This window comes from Triturus cristatus, chromosome 7, assembly GCF_964204655.1.
Source record: "Triturus cristatus chromosome 7, aTriCri1.1, whole genome shotgun sequence".
NCBI lineage: Eukaryota > Metazoa > Chordata > Amphibia > Caudata > Salamandridae > Triturus > Triturus cristatus.
The window spans coordinates 1,484,741,454-1,484,759,621 of record NC_140590.1 but is presented as its reverse complement, the minus strand read 5'-3'; the positions used below and the strand labels follow the sequence as shown (position 1 = coordinate 1,484,759,621).

General features: G+C 42.9%; 1 protein-coding gene across 1 annotated transcript in view; it reads right to left on the bottom strand.

Annotated features, from left to right (window-relative positions):
* Nucleotides 1-18,168, bottom strand: part of LOC146812226 (BPI fold-containing family C protein-like) — a 98,696-nt gene that overhangs the window by 70,152 nt on the left and 10,376 nt on the right. The window contains exons 2-3 of the mRNA XM_085619256.1: nt 14,732-14,861; nt 10,652-10,760 (exon numbers count right to left, since the gene is read on the bottom strand). Of these exons, the coding sequence (XP_085475382.1) occupies nt 10,652-10,760; nt 14,732-14,837 (215 nt within the window). The 5' untranslated portion in view covers nt 14,838-14,861. The remainder of the gene's footprint in view (nt 1-10,651; nt 10,761-14,731; nt 14,862-18,168) is intronic.

Sequence of the window (18,168 nt, the reverse complement as noted above, 5' to 3'; positions counted from 1 at the left end):
AAAAATATTTTCTCATGCTTTTACCACAGAGGTTTGGAAGGTGATCTATAAGCTAAACTGAGAGCTTATTTTCTGTAAATTCACATTATATTTCTCAGTCATGTGAGAATGAAGTCTGTCATTCTCAGTAAAACATGTACATCCAACAAGGGCAGAGACTGTCAGTTGATTCCTTTGTGTTCTACTGCAGCTTTCCAGAGTGTTCCAAAGAACTACTAGAGCGCTAACCGTCCTACTTATGATAAATGTATGGCACACCTGAAGCCATCTTGCTTGGATTAAAGTGGTAACTCTTAAAACATTTAATTTAAAAAGGAACAAAATGAGGTGGTTCATTTTTCCATAAAAAGTATGATTAGTGCTGCATAAAGAAAAATTAGGGCACATTTTGAGTGACTTCTCAAATCCTGGCATGCAGACTGAAACATGCACTTTCAATACCAGCAGCAGTTTTCCCTGGTGAGCAGTAGCTTTACTACAGTGATCTAATGAGCAAAAAGAGTGCTAACATTCTGATTTTATGGCAAATGTGTGACACATTTGAATGCCTTCTTGATGGAATCAAAGTAAAAAACTGAAAGTATTTCCTACTGAGGAGACTGCAGTAAATGAGGAAATTAGGAAACTTCATAACAAATAAGTCTCCCAAGATGGCCACCAGAGACAAAAGAGCCCAAATGTAGCCCAAATATCACCCAGATGTAGCCCAAGTATAGCCCAATGACAGAATGTCCAAGAATGTTCTTAAAAACAACTAGAGCACTTACTGTCTTCATTATGACAAAAGTATGGCACACCTGAAGCCATCTTGATTGGAATAAACTGGTAACACTTAAAACATTTAATTTAAAAAGGAACACAATGAGGGGGTTCATTTTGCCATAGAAATTATGATTAATGCTGAAGAAAGAAAATGAGGGCACATTTTGAGTGACTTCTCAAATCCTCTTCTATTTCATTAAAAAATTCTGACATGCAGACTGAAACATGCACTTTTAATACCAGGAGCAGACTTCCATGGTGAGCAGTAGTTTTACTACAGTGATCTAATGAGCAACTAGAGTGCTAACATTCAGAATTCATGGCAAATGTGTGACATATCTGAATACCTTCATGATGGAATCAAAGTAAAAAACTGAAAGCATTTCCGACTGAGGAGACTGCAGTACATGAGGAAATTAGGAAACTTCATAACAAATAAATCTCCCAAGATGGCCACCGGAGACAAAAGAGCCCAAATGTAGCCCAAAATCACCCAGATATAGCCCAAATATAGCCCAATGACAGAAGTGTGCAAAACACTTATTATTTTGTGTTTTTGCAGTGTTATATAGTGCAGACTTGTCAGGTATTGGAGTGCTTTACATGAGCATTGGTTACATCACACAAGAACAAATTCATTTTGGTTGTAGACATGGGGAGACTAAGTGATTTGACCAGAATCACAGAATGTCGAGCTGAAGCAGAAACTTCAACCTGGTTCTCCAGTTGCAAAGTCTGCAGTTCTGGAAGTAACACCACATCCTCTCCCCTAAGTGCAACATTTAATCAAGTTGTCAACTAGATAAAAAAACATAAAGATAACAAATAATTTAAAAGTGCTTTGTCGCTATTTGAAAACTCAGAAAATATGTCCTTATTTTAGTCTTTTAGAGCACTAACCATAATTTTGATGCCAATAAGACCCTCTCATATATGTAATTTCTAAAGGAATGCTCTAGGTATTACAGTTTTGATTACATCAAGATGATGTCAGGCGCTCCACACTTTTGTAATAAATATAGAATGTTAGCAATCTAGTTGTTCATTAGGATACTGTTGAGAGGCAGAGGCCAGGGGCACGGACTCTGAAAATTGAAGGCAGGTAGGAGGGTGCAAAGGCAACAATTTAACCACACTGAGCAGGCAGGAAGGGCCGTGGAAGCACAACAGACTATGGAGGGCAGTGGAAAGGGGGGCAGGGGCAACAAACCAACAATACAGGACTTGCAAGAGAGGCTGTTGGAGGGAAGATCTGTTACGGGTCAAGGAAGCTAGGGGCGGTCCCCAGAGCCCCGGGAGCCACCACAGAACTGAGCAGGAGAGTGAGTCAGGGACAAAAGGGGCACCTTAATTTGAGCCGGGGTGCCTAGGAACGCTTGCTCCAAAAATGAAGAAAACAGACATATGAGACATGGAATTGGAGGCAGAATACAATGGCAGTTTAATGAGAAGATGCAACTTCAAAGAAACCGCAGAATAGAGACCTAAAGTACAAAATACAGAATCCAGATAATCATACAGCTGTCATGATATTCTCTGTATCTCAATTAATGGACTGACAGAGAGAGAGAGAAAACACATCTATAAATGCATCATGAGAAACAAGTTACACCAAGGAAAATGTTACCTAGGGACACTCACATTTACTCTTAGAGCAAGCATTCCTGCAATTACAATACAACATCTTTTAAATGCAAAAGTAAAGAGAACAATGGTTAAACATAACATGACATTTCATATAGGTAAAATAGAATAAGATACTTCAAGCAAAGCCGAGCAAGACATTTTAAGCAAAGGAAGACAAGAGCTCCCAGTTCTTGGGGAAAACCTGCACAGCCTGTTAACCTACATACAGACGGCGAGGTTGTCCGTCGATATCTGTGGGTGCTCCCTTTTTATATCATTTTGTGGGCTCCTTTGCACGCTACATCTACCTACGTATGCTACCCAAAAGCTTCGTCTGCAGATTTTACCAGACATTTCGTCATTTACCCACTGAATGCTGACAATGGACTGGGTGAAAAGGTCAGTCTCTCAGGCCAATCGCTTATCGTAAGTTCCATAGAGCAAGCAGAAAATAATGGGTATTGTACAGGAATTCAATATATTCATGTATAAAATCTCCTCAGTTCTCCTAACTTGACGCTCTGCGGTTGCCACTTCCTTAAAAGCGGGAAACCTGCCCAGGAAGCAAGTACCAGTCCAGGATGCAGCCTACTGTATGTCGACAGCTTCAGGGGGATGTTGAACTTTGATACCGAGCACGGAGCACTCGGGTAGGGTGGGGGCTACTAGTTTGGAGCAGAAGGCCTCGCAGACCTGCCTTCAGACTGCTATACACTAAAATTGCAGAGCTATGGTCAATTTAACAAAGAGGCCTACATATTGAACAGAAGGGCCTACACAGGGGTTTTATGCTGGCTGAGTGGTAAGGATGTCTCAGGATAATTATATAGCAACACAGGACCCGCTGGTCAATTTAATACGGCCTACAAATGCGACTGGCAGGGCAAGGACAAGGGTCTCATACTTCAGGTGTGGACAGAACGGGCCAGGGGCCCCCTGTGATACAAAATCTACCCTCCTTCAAGGCTGTGGCAATGTAATAGACCATTGTGGGCAGAAGGAAGAGGCAATGGTAGTACAACCATACATGCCAACAGACCCGATTCAGCCAGGAAACGTCCAATGTTTTTAAGCTCAAATGGGCTTTATTTGATCTGTCTCCTGTCTACAATATCCTCTTTTTCAATGTAACTCAAAGGGGAAAATCAATACCCCAGTTGTTTTTCAAAATCTCCCTCTTACCAAGTTCAAAATGTTCGCAAGTATGGTACATTGGATCATGGAAGGAAATGGGATAGGGACATGGACTTGGATAACAGAGGACAGGAGAGACATGGAGAGGTGCACCAAACTGACCCTGCAGGGCAGGCATCAGGGTTTGCAGCAGCACAATACACCACACAGGGCATGCAGGACGGGAGTGCAGCACAACAATCCATAGAAAGCAAGAGGGAGGGGACAGGACCATGCACATGGACAACAGAGAACAGAGGGGCAAGAGGCAATGGTAGCTAGCTGACCATAATGGACAGACAGGAGAGAAGGCTGCAGCATAACAGACCATAAAGGGCAGGAGGGACGGATCAGGGGCATTACAATGGAACAGACAAGCCAGGAGGGAGGGAGTAGGGGTCTGCACATGTAAACAGAGGGCTGGGGGCAAGGGGGCAGGGCAGGAGCAGCAAGATGGCCATGGAGGTCAGGCAGGATGGGCACTAGAAGCAAGACACAACATGAAGAGCAACAGTGAGACTGTGATGGCATACACACAGACCATGGAGGGAAGGTGGGAGGGGGTCAGGGGCAGCTAACTGACCACACAGGGAAGGTGGGAGGGGCCATGGCAGCACAGAAGACCATGCATGGCAAGTGGGAGGGTTAGTGGCAGCACAATGGCTATGATGGGCAAGAAGGAGGGTGCAGGGGCATGCACAAAGGACGATGGAGGATAGAAGGGAGGGTCAGGACCTGTGCACAGACAAGAAAGTTCAGGGGAAGGGGCCTCACAACAGACCACACGGGGCAGGCAGGAGGAGCAGTTGCAGCACAACAGACCAGGGAGGGCAGAAGGGTGTGGCAGTACAATGGACCATGTAGGACAGGAGGAAGAGGATAGAGGCATGGCATGTGGACAGGCAGGGTGGAGGTGGCAGGGACAGGTTACAGTCATCTGACAATGCTAGGCAGGTGGGAGGGGAGTGGCAGCTCAACAGAACACTCAGAGTAGATAGGAGTGGCAGGTCCATGGGACATGGTGGGCAAAAAGGATGGAGCAGGGGCATGCACAAAGACATCGGAGGGCAGGGGGAAGGAGAATAGGGGCAGCAAGCTAAGCACAGAGTTTAAGCAGGAGGTCAATGGTGGGGCATAGAATTGGGCAATGGAGGGCAGGAGGAGTGGACTGGTACATCATACTAAATTGAGGGCAGTGGCAGCACATCAGACCATGCATGGCAGGAGGGAGGAGGCTAGTCCATGGATTCACACAACAGAGGATAGGGAGGAGGGGGATGGGGCAGCAAGCTAACTGTTCAGAGAAGGCGGGTATTAGAAACTTTATTGTTTTTAAAACATTTTGTCTGTGCAAACTACTTAAAATATGAACAAGTATGCAGCATAATCTCACTTTTATTCAGGAAGAAGAAGACGTTAGTGACTGTGACTCCGGGCTCACTTGGCAAAAACACCCCCTGACCCTCCACCCCCTATCGCAAAATGTAATGCCCGTGAAAAGGGTAGGTGAACACAGTGTTATATAGAACATAGTCCTGAGAGCACGATTGAAAATGAAAACTAGATATAGTGTATGGTATAAACTATGCACCAAAAAGTGTGATATAAGATGAACCAGGCGTGAAATATAATATGCAATACATTGTGCGCAATGACAGATTCATTGGAGAGCGCGAGATAGCACAGGCACTATCGTGTGCTATGCGATATGCGCCTTGGAGTGTAATATGCACAGGGCAGTGTTGTGTAACCTAACTAGTCTCTAAAGTTGTAATATAAAATATGTGCTGGGGAGTGTAACGTTGCATATGCACTGTGACAAAGATATGGATCCCAAATTGTAATATGTATGGCATAGCACTGTGCGTTATAACATAGGCATCGAGGAAGGCACGTTAGATGGGGCAATATAACCCGTGCGAAGACAAGTGTGGCATGACATTTTCACGGGGTGGTGTTACAGTGCACATGGGCTAGAGAGTGTCATAGCATATGCACTAGCTGGTGGAATACAATACAGAGGTGTGTGGCACTCGGCAGGCAATGGTGGGTGTAACACAGCATTGGGCTCTGTCAGGAGCGCGCTGTGACTCGCAAGTGATGTTCGCCCCCTTTCCAGAGAGTAAAATAAAAAGTATTACACATCCGGCAGTGGATGTGTGTTTTATTAACTGTGAGGGGGGTTTCTTGCATAGTTTTGGTCGAATTTTTGTCGAATCCCCTTTGAATGGCTTGGTGTGCATGTGTATTAAATGTGCCCGTCAATAGCTACCCATGTTTGTATAAATAAACGACAAGGGTGTCTACCGGGATTAGGCACGGTAGAGCATCAGACATGTCAGAGCTTCACTAGTGGTGTAAATACATTCCACGTGGATTAATTGCATGCATAGTCGCCTTTTAATGAATATCACGCAAATCGTCATGGTGATAGGTACGTACGGTTTGTCCAGCATGTCCTAGGTGTGTCTATAAATATATATTTTTTTAAAATAATAAAAAACAGTGGCCGGCCCTGGGGATTGGGGTCAAAAAAATATAATTAGGAGACAGGCCCTGGGGGATGGGGTCATCAGGGCCAATAAATTAGAATAAGAAGGGGAACCACACAGCCCCCCTTCTTAAAAAAATAAAATAAATAAAAGACTGGCATCGTGCCGGAGGCCATGCCCCCTCCATGCAGCACTCTGCAAACGCGCCCCCAACAGGCATCTCCAGTATGCGCCAGGGAGCTGCGCTGCAGACAGGTGTTCTGAGGCCAAGCCCCTTTTTACACCTCTCTGCAACGCAGCTCTGTGGCGCTTACTGGAGGTACCTAGTGGTCTAGTGTGACCCTAGGGACCCTTAGGATTCAAGGGGACTTAATCTCTCAACTTAGAACAGCCACAGGGCGCGTTTACGCAGTGGTGAAGGGAGGGGACGGGGCCTGAGGTGACGTGTGCAAACACGCACCATGGCACGTTTTAAATTGGGGATATCATTTCCCTTCAATACTGAGGGCCCCTGGGGGCTAACTAGCCCACCAAGTGCTTCCAGTAAGCGCCACTGAGCTGCATTGCAGAGAGGTGGTCCAGGCCGTGCCACTTTTTACACCTCTCTGCAACGCAGCTCTGTGGCACTTACTGGAGGTACCTAGTGGGCTAGTTGGACCCTAGGGACCCTCAGGACTCAAATGAACTTAATCTCCCAACTAAAAACGGACACAGGGCGTGTTTACACAATGGTGAAAGGAGGGGACGGGGCCTGAGTTAACGTGTGCAAAAACGCCCTGTGGCCTGTTTTAAGAGGTAGTTTTAATCCCCATGCCCTATTATATACTAGGGGCTTATAGAGGAGGTAAGGCTAATCACAGGGGGACCCCAACGCATAATGTTCCCTAGTGTATGTAGGTGTTTTCACTGTATTCTAAGTGTCTTTTAACATAGCACTGGCTCTAGGACTGGTTAGTCAGACTCAGTTACCACCAGTATCCGTCTGAAAAAGTTGAGGGTACAGGATGATTTTGCAACAAGGCTTCTTTCTGCTCTTCTTTTTGTTCTTTCTGCACGTTATCCTTCTTCCTGCACTTATCTTCGTATTTGAGGACTTCTGTTGCTTCTTTCTGCACTTCTTTTGTTTCTTTCTGTGCATTTTTTCTTCTTTCTTCACATGTCCTATCTCTGTAGGCATAGTTAGAAATTAGCATTTAAAAAACCTTTGAAATTAACAGAAAAAACCATAGGTTTCAGGCACGTTATAGTTAGGAATTAGCATTTAAAAAACCTCAGAAATTCACTGAAAAAACCATAGGTTTCAGGGGTGTTATAGTTAGCTGGACTTTTCACTTGTACAAAACCATTGAAATTCCCCCGTTATAGTTAGTTCAGCTAACTATAACTCGCGCGCCCGCAATGCACTGCTGATGACGTCACATATTACATCACTCATGACATGGTCAGTGACATCACTCATGACATCACTGATGACATCTCAAATGACATCACTGATGACATCACTGATGACATCATCCTTGTGATAGAGTGGCAGACCTCCTCTCACCCTAATATAACCTTTGATACACACATTCAAAAATAGAGACTAAAATCAATGGACATACCAATACCAGTTACAACAACCTCTTCAGTAATTCTAAGATCCACATACACATCCACTCATTCACCAACAGTCCAATACAGTCACTCATACATGTACTCACTCATCATATGTACTCATACACCTATACATCCTGTTACACAATGCCACTCATCCATAGTTACTCACACACATAGTCACTCATGCTAATAAAGAATCAAACATACATTTACTTGCATATACAGTTATACACACACCACCACACTTACTTCTACGGAAACTTACACATACTTAGTCTTTTAAACAATCACTTATAGAAACACATACTTATTCATACAGGAACTCTTTCAATCTCTCACTCTCACATATACTCACATATATACACCAATAGTCACATATACTAGTTTAAAACATATGTAGTTACTCATAAAGACACTATTGAGACAGTCATTCACTCACTAACACACCCATACACACACTCATCCACCCATACAGTCCTGCACACATACTGTGTTCAACACATACAAACAGTGAGTCACTCATTCATGCACCTATGCACTACGTAATACCCCCACCGAACCATGCAGACACTCAGACTGATACTCAAAAAACCAACTAATAACCTATATAGACACCCATGTAGCTACTCACCAACCCATGCAGCCACTTATACACAAAGTGAGAGACTGATACAGATATTTACATATTTAAACATTACTCACTAAGCCATGTATTCACTATGATACACTTAATCAGTCAGTTACACAATCAATTTTTCAAAAACAAATCATCCATTTAGACACTTATATACCCATTTATTCTTCCATCGACCTTGAGATATACATATATAAAACATATTTAATTTTCAGAATAACACACATTCACTGGATGATGTCATCAGTGATGTCATCAGTGATGTCATTTGAGATGTCATCAGTGATGTCATGAGTGATGTCACTGACCATGTCATGAGTGATGTAATATGTGACGTCATCAGCAGTGCATTGCGGGCGCGCGAGTTATAGTTAGCTGAACTAACTATAACGGGGGAATTTCAATGGTTTTGTACAAGTGAAAAGTCCAGCTAACTATAACACCCCTGAAACCTATGGTTTTTTCAGTGAATATATATATATATATATATATATATATATATATATATATATATATATATATATATATATATATATATATATATATATATTACCTACTGGTGATCGCCAGTAGGTAGTTATAGTTAGGACCTATTTTCCATATATATATCATTGTCCCTCATGAACCCAAGGATGATGACGCCTTGTCTTGAGCCATGAAATTGATTTATTTGACAGCTGTTATCGGATGCGTTTCGCCTGCAAAGCAGGCTTGCTCACCAACAGATCAATAAAGTTTTCAACCGTTTTTAAACACCAATTTGTAGCGTGTCACGTGAGAACTACAAAAAACAAATGTGAGTAAAGATAGACTAGTAGTTTTTTAGCAAATGAATTAAAATGCATCAACATCATAATGATCTAAATTTCATTATTTGCTGCTAAGACATTTGTACAATCTACGTAATGATAGTTCATGCGTCAAAGCTACATTTTCCAAAAGTATGGGGCTTCATTTATATTTACACCCAAATTTGTTGTATCTTATTAACTGTTCGCGCCCTCTGTTCTGGAGAAGCGGTAGGACCTACACAAGCATCAAGCTTGGATATATAGAGGAGAGAGAATATATATATATATATATATATATATATATATATATAAAATTCACTTAAAAAACCATAGGTTTCACACATGTTATAGTTAGCTGGACATTTCCCTCGTAAAAAACCAATGAAATTCCCCCGTTATAGTTAGTAAAGGGAACTATAACTCACGCGACCGCAATCCACTGCTGATGACGTCAGATATTACATCACTGTATTTATTCACTTATTTACCCATTTTTCTTTCCTTTAACCTTTAGCTATACATATTTAATAAATATTTATTTTACAGAAAGACACATATGTCATCAGTGATGTAATATCTGACGTCATCAGCAGTGGATTGCGGTCGCGTGAGTTATAGTTCCCTTTACTAACTATAACGGGGGAATTTCATTGTTTTTTTACGAGGGAAATGTCCAGCTAACTATAACGTGTGTGAAACCTATGGTTTTTTAAGTGAATTTGCAAGGTTTTTTAAATGCTAATTCCTAACTATAACATGTGTGAAACCTATGGTTTTTTCAGTGAATTTGTACGTTTTTTTAAATGCTAAGTTATGTATTTATTATTTATTTATTTATTTTTTTTAAGGTTTTTCACCGTGCGCGTACCGTGCGCGCACGGTGCCCTTCGCGTAATTTTCCTGTTTCTACCGTGCGCGCACGGTAAGCGCACTCCGCGATTTTTCGTAAAAATATTAAAAACATTTATGGCCCTTGGGGGTCCTTTGGGGACCCCCTGACAATGGCTAGGGGGTCAGAACCTGTCCACCCTGCCCCCTTTTCATGTTCTCCACCTTTAGTTTTTCACCTCCCTCGGACTGCGAGAGACAAAATGGCGGCCGACACTTCCTGGTTTCGACCGATTCGAATGTTTACTAAGATCTAACAACCAATCAGAATTGCGCTCGCGCACAGAAGGGTGCGCTTACCGTACGGTACGGTAGATAATATATATATATATATATATATATATATATATATATATATATATATATACATATACATGTATATATCATCAACCCGTGATCAAGGTCTTAGTCAGACTGAAATGCATAGGGATTTTCTTGGTCCTTGTATAATGAAATAAAGAAAATCATGACCTTTGACTCGTGAGTGCGGTCTACCTTCTTCTGAAGAATTGTGGTTGATAGATATGTATATAATATATATTATATATATATATATATATGTATATATATATATATATAGAGAGAGAGAGAGAGTGAGAGAGAGAGACAGAGAGAGAGAGGGGGGAGGGTGTGTGTGTGTGTGTGTGTGCGTTTTGTCAGGTTAGGCCAAAGCCATTTCTACTCACTTGGTGACTTCATAATCCACTTCAACTTTGATGTTTGCCTTCCCATGCATGTCTTCAATTGGGAGAGAGGTCAGCATTGGCTCCAGGAAGTGTATTGCCATCTGAGTAGCTGAAGAGGAGGAAAAAATTAACATATAAGAAGCTAAGAGGAAATTGAAGTAATGGGCTGAGCAGCCTGTATTTCGGTAGATGTTGACGGAAACTGAAAACACTAAATAATCTCAGAACTGAAAAGTTGCATATGCAAGCAACATGCCTCCTTGAGAAAAGTGCTCACCACTGACATCTAAAGTCATCTCCCCTTTACTAGCCCTCTGACATCTAGATTTTGGAGAAACGTTTGGACACAAATCAATATGATTTTTGGTGATAATATTCCTTAGATGATATCTGATATGTTTTTAAGCAGCTTTCCCCGCATTGGGAAATGTTTGTCCCCCATCGGTTTTATCCCATTCCCATCAGTTAATAGATCTTTTGCTTTCTGGGGCCTTTCATCAAATAACATATAATTGGAACGTTCATTTCAAAGCCTGGCGGTAAGCAATCTGGGGTATTTACAAGAGGTCTGCACCGCTGGACCGTCACTTTTTTTCCCTACGGTGGCACAGGCCAGTGGCGTAACACAGGCCCCCGCATCCCCAGCGGTGCGGGGGGGAAGCTACAAGGGGCCCCCTCAGCACAATACTCTGGCCAGAGAGCTCCTGATTGAGTCTAGAGGGGGCCCCTCTACGAACCTTGCAGGGGGGCCCCTCAGGTTTTGTTATGCCAGTGCCGCTGGCCTCTCAATCATATCTATGTGGTGACGCAAAGTCACCCTGAGTGCTTTGCATGACCTCATAGATATTGCACTGCCTTGTCTTACTCTGCTTCAAGGAAGCTTTCCATGTGTGTTGTGGGATGTTCCCACGCAACACCGATGGAATTTGACACTGCCCTAGATTTTTCAAAATCACTTAAAGCTGGTGCATCACCAAAACCTTACACCTCCCTAGAGCAGGCGTAACTAGGAGAAATGTTTTTATTTCTCTTCGTTTTTTCCTCTTTCAATGTGTGCTGAATTCTGCAGCACACACAGAATGAGAAAAACGCCTCCATGGATTGTTTTTGTGCAGGAAGTAGGAAACAGCCGTTACAAAGCAGCTGTTACTATGTGATACATTTACAACGCAGCGCTTACAACGTGACTACTGTTACTGTGCATAGCCTTTACCACATGTGATTTTACAGCTATTATGCCTTTAGCATGCATGCCTTTACAATGAATTACGTTGTTAACGTATGAACGGTAAAGGTATATGCGTTGTACAGGCAGTAAAGGCATAGGCTTGGCAAAGATAATTAGCGTCTTTACCTCATTATTCTGTGACGAAAGCCGAAGACCTTCTGCACCTGGAATTAACCGGTGATGGGATAGACGTCAATATGGCCTTGTCCCTCCTTTTCCTGCCATAGGTATGAGTAATGCACACAAGAGTGTTTTAGGACTAACAGCCTGGTTTGGGATTGGGAGTAGGTTATAGGGCTCATGCCTGGGGAGTGGGGGGTTAGGGCTGGTGCCAGACCGGGTCCTGCTTAAGGGCTCAGGACTGGGAGTGGCTTTTTTTAAGGGCTAGGGGCCGGGAGGTGGGGGGGTTGTGCCAGGGGTGGTTTTAGGGGTGGTTTTAGGGCTTAGGGATCAGGAGTTGGTTTGTGGATGCCGGCCAGGTATTGGATTGGGTTTGGGGAATGGAATGTGAAGTGGGGCTTTGCGGGGGTCAGGGTTTAGGGCTCAGGGTTGGGGGTGTTTTTTTTAGGGGTGGGGCCGGTGGGGTTGTGCCAGGTGCCAGTTTTAGGGTGCAGGTCTGGGAGAGAGGCGTTTTTTGTTTTGGGGAAAAACCTTTACTATGCATATGCCTTTAACATTTATGCCTTTACAACAAAATTTGTTGTAAAGGCATACGTGGTAAAGGGATAATCATTGTAACATCATGTGTGGTAAAGGTAACGCTTGGTAACAGTACTCACGTTGTAACCACCGCATTGTAAAGGAACGCGTAGTAACCGCATGCGTCGTTCTATCATACAACTGCATGAAGGTGCCCCATCCTGCACAAATATAATCCTGCCAACAACGCAAACACCCTTGAACTATGGTGCAAGGGCATCTGCGTTGGTGCTAGGCAACAAACTGTGCACTTGCTGAAAGGACAGGAATGTGCCGTATATCATAAATATGGCACATTCCTCCCCAAAGTGACTTGCTGCGCTTCCCTGCGCCCAAAACTCTTAAATGGGGCCATTAGTCTCCATAGTGAAAAAACAAGGATGTATTTGCCAAAGATATACTAAAACATGAATGGCTATTTGAGTTAATGATTTTATGTATAGTTTCCATAATAATTTTATTATAGCAGTTTGTTAAGCTTCCAGTACAGTTTTCTTTTTTTCAAAAATAGCTTGTCATTATTGACTATCTCATAATATCATCTTGTGACTCCTTCCTTATTGTTTATTTCCACCATTTTAACAATTGTATTGTTTCCCTTTTCCTTTCTTCCTCTTTCCAATGTACTCACTTTCCTTTATGCTTTATTGAATCATCTGTCAACTAATAGCTTTAATGTATTTACAGTTGACATTATTTATAACTCGTGAGTTTTCAAAACACATATTTAATTTTAGATGAATGACTTACAAATATTGCATATTTTTAAATATTACCTTATTGCTTTTCCTATTTTCTATTGCATTTTTATGTCCTCAATAAAACATATTTAAAAGGGAAAAAAATACTCCCGTTAGGGGTTTAAATTCCGGCAGGAACCAGTCAAATGTTCATCCTTCCAAGGTTGGTAAATTGAGCTCCATTAAGGAGGGTAATAACAACCGGTGCCCTCATTAGTTCTCTCAAGATCTCAAGCCAAAAATTATTGAGCCACGGAAACACCTGGACAAAAACCCATGGCGAGCTATATAACTGGACACATCACACTGAATGACTATCATGTGGATGATCATGACCTAATAGGCTCTCTAGGGAGGGGATCAGTGTTTCTGATAGAGTGTTTCTATGACAAACTCGAAACTGCAACACGAATACCACTTTTACAACAGTGAGCTATTAGCATTTTAGTTTGTTCATTGCTCCTCATGAATGCCTTTCTACACCTTGAACGGACAAACCCTGCAGAGACTCGAGAGGGTCATACCATTCATGCACCCGACATCACGTGACTCCCTCCACCTAACCTTAAACGCCTTCTGTCACCTGAATTGAAGGTAAGATGAAAGGCCACACATTGTTCGTGCTTTAATTTAATATTTCTTAAGTGGCAAGGTGTTATTTTACATGTGCTTATAAAGCGCCCTGTTTCCCAAGCACGTGCGTGCTGGCGCTAGACTACAGAGTTCATTCACAAAGGCAAAGTACAGGAAAATAACCAATATCAGGTGAAACAACTTGAGCTTAGTCCCTTGCAGATCACATTGTAACCCCACACCAGAAAAGATACATTTATATTTATTGTCTGTGTGGACAATGGAAATGTGATTGTATGAAGCATGTGATCTATAGTAGCAAATTAAGGTTGTGCTGCATACAGATTTGTAAAAGGATTTTGTAAGACTATAAAAATACTACAAATGTTTGACTTGCCCCACATTCGACCTGCCCCTAGACCAGGCACACCAGTAAGGTTAAAGTCGGACCCTATGGCGGGTAAAAAAATAAGTTTTGGGATATGATATGAGAGTTCAGGATTCGCTGATAAAGGTTTCCAGAATGTTGCGTCATAGGAAGAACGCCTGAGTCTGCCCTCTCATTGGTTCTCCCAGCAATAGCTTCCCTGGTGCTTGGCAATACCAAGGACATAGTTGGCTAAGCTATGTCTGGACTAGGCAGAGCAATGCAAAATAGCCACATACAACACATGCGCATACATTGAATGGAACCCATTGACATAGATTGAGTTTAACATGAAAATATGGCACAGATTCCACCCGCCTGGCCACCGCTGATCTGAAACAACCACTGAGAGTGCAGCGTTTTAGAGTTGAATTCTCTTCCATTAACCACACTATTGCTCCAGCAGGACTTACCATAGTGCATTCCTTTTTTGGAGCATTGAACCTTGAGACCTGGGTTACTTTTCATGGACCATGCAGCTTGACATAACAGTAACGCGAGGTATATTTTGGGCAGCATCCTTAACGCTACTCTTTATTTTTCCTTAAAAAAATGGGGAAAAGGGATAAACAGATACTGTAAACCAGACTTTCTATCATATAGTCATGCACATAGTATAGCACATGCATATGCATAGTATAGCACATGAAAAGTCATACCCTCCCTTTTTATCACAAAACGTGGCAGGTCAGTGACCTGAATGCAGGAGGAAGTTGCTACTTCAAAAAAGCTATGGGGCAGATTTATGTTGCACTTGCGCCACTTTTGCGCCGCCGTTGCGTCACTTTTGTGACGCAGCAGCGGCGCAAATCCTGCGCCATGGTGCGGGGTATTTACAACGTGACGCATCTGGGAGATGCGTCACGTTGTAAAGCCCTGCGCCACATGTAGGCGTTCCAGGGCAGGTGGGGGCGTTCCGGCGCAGGAACGCCTCCTAAAAGTGGCTGAATGAAATCTACAAGATTTCACTCAGTCACTTTTAGGCCCATGCTGCGTCAAAACCCTGCGCCTGCTTGAAGCAGGTGTAAGGATTGACGCAGCATTGTACAGATAGGGCCCCCCAGAACATTGCTGGAGCTGCGTCGCGCTTGCGACGCAACTCCAGCAATTCGCCACTTTTACGGCACAGATGCGTCACGCATCTGTGCCGTTTTTGCCCCATGGTGCGCCGCATTATAAATGTGGCGCATCCATGGTGGCGCAGCTGTGGCGCATAATAATTGGCGCATCCCTGCTGATATGCAGGGATGCGCCAGTTAACATAAATCTGCCCCAATGTTCTTAGGCCAGGGGACCAGTGACTTTCATACAGTTGAACATCCAACAAGTAACCACATGAGAAAAATTTAGAGAGTACAACATGCTTATGTCAGAAGGGCAATCATGAGAGGAAAGTCAAGTGGCCTGGGATTATACGTTCCATTAGATTCGTTGGAGGTTGTGTTGCATATATTGCACCTCACACCATGAGAATTAAAATGTATCCAATGCAAGGTGAAGGTTTGAAGGGTGTTTTGTGCTTCTGCCTTCAATGGTTTGCCATAAAACTCCCTAATCTTGTTCTTCCATTTCTACGGTCTTTTCATGCCATAAATTCAGTACAAATAGTTTAGTTAAACAACTCAAATAGTACTATTATCAAATCAATATGAAATCTAAAGATCAACAACGAAGTGAATGTTACTATCTATTACAATGCGCACAAATTTGCCTAGCACTCAAAATTCATAAAGATTCACACACTGTACACAATGTCAGTGGTCTAATCAAATAATTTCCATTTGCACAGCCTTCCTAATGGCTTTATGGATTGGATAAAACCTTACAGGAGATATCATGAACTGTCATCAACTGTCAGTAACTGGTTTTACAATAATAGGAGCATTTTGGTGTATCAAATTCTGCAGAAGGCAAGACGCTCAGGGGGATATGGACTAGGAAGTGGCGGAGCGTGTCGTTAGCCTCCTTGGCTTAACGACACGCTTTGCCACTTCTGAAGCGCAAGGCTGCACCATATTTACAAGAATGTGGGGCAGCCTTGCATTTCCCCCTGCGATGGCGCTAAGAAACCTTAGCGCCAACGCAGGCACCATTGCACCAGAGTGCAAGGGTGTCTGTGTGCAGGGGACGATTGGTTATGTGTAGGAAGGTGTTCCTTCCTGCACATAACCATTCCTAAAATGCCATTTTGTAACTTTCATGTGTGCTGCTTCATGCAGCACGCATGAAAGTTACAAAATGGCATTTTTTAAAAGGTTTGTTCATGTACAGGAAGGGACACCTTCCTGTACATGAACAAACCATAGCAATTTGCTTTTTTCATGTGTGCTGCACAAGGCAGCACACATGGAAAAAGCAAAAACGAGGAGAAATAATGCATTTCTCCTCGTTTCGCCAACTTAAGACCAGGATTTTCCTGGTCTTAATCTTGGTGCTGCCTCCTATGTACACCACCTTTGTACATGGGGGGCAGCGTCAAATACAATGGGTGTTGTAGTGGAACACCCACCAAAACACCCACTGCACACCCCTTTCATACTAACCATAGCTGAAAGAGTGCCTTATGTACAAGGCAGCGCTAAGCCACGTTAAGTGGCTTAACGCTGCCTTGTACATATGGCACAGTCCCTATCACCACCAGAACGTCCGTAAAAGTGACGTTGTGCTGGCGATAGTGGCTTGTACATATGCCCCTCAGTGCTGCAGTTTATATTAAGACCACATCGTTGTAAGTCCTTTGATGTGGCGTTTCATGCATCAGTAATCAACTCAAATTGTCAGCACCATCAATCGTCTGACATCCAAAACTTCCTGTAGTCTTGATAAATTTCCTCACAACAGTTATCATTAGAAGAATCCACGTTTATACACTGGGAGAAACTGGGTTGTTGGTGGAATGGGGGCTGACCCTGTTCAAGCAACAATGACGGTCGCTGTCAGGAAGAGCCACAATGTCACTAAATTAACCTGTGCTTGGACCTTGTTGGCTTGGCACAAAAAGCAGTCAGGCTTAACTTAGAGGCAAAGTGTAAAGCATTTATGCAGCACACAAACAGCAATAACATGAGAAACACAACACAAGAAAAATCCCACACCACTTTAGAAAAATAGAGCACATTTTAAGGAATGATTTGACACCAAAACAAAAAAAATCCAATCAGTAGAAGCAGAGTCATAAATTTTAATATAAAAATAGCACCTAAAAGATCAAAACACCAACCATGGACATCAAGTAGCGTGGGCCCGTGTCAAAGTCGAAAAATATGGCCGACCACGATGGAGAGTGAGTTGGATATAAGATGTGGATTGGGCCCTGTTGGTGCTTACCTTGGACCTAGCTTTGACATGCGGACTTAGAAGATATTTTGAAGAAAATTTTCAGAGAAGGTAAAGTTTAAAGGGCAAGTCTGCAAGCGAGAGCGTCGTCATCAGGGAGCCGCTGGCCAACGTCCTGGTGAAATTTTAAGTTCTGACATATTATCTATTTTTGGAAGTTGAAAAACTACAGTAGGATGAGGTAAGAGATTGTAGCCGACGAGAGTTCCAAGAGGCTATTACCCTTAGGTGAAAGAGTAGCAGGAGCAGCCGCAAAGTCAGGGCGATGCACCTTAGGTGGATAGATGAGCAGATTGTCCCAGTCTTTTCTCTGTTCTTAGAGCAATTTTTAGTCAAACATTGTTTAAGTCCAGCGTTTTGGATTTTGGCTACCTGGGCACCTTTCACACCACAAACATGGGTCCAAGACTGGAGGGGTACCCCCTATGGGGCTTTAGGACTCACTCAGGCTGGGTCCAGGAGTGGTTTCAAGTTAGTTGAAGTCTGTTCTGTCCCTAAGGCTCCGTTCTGTAGG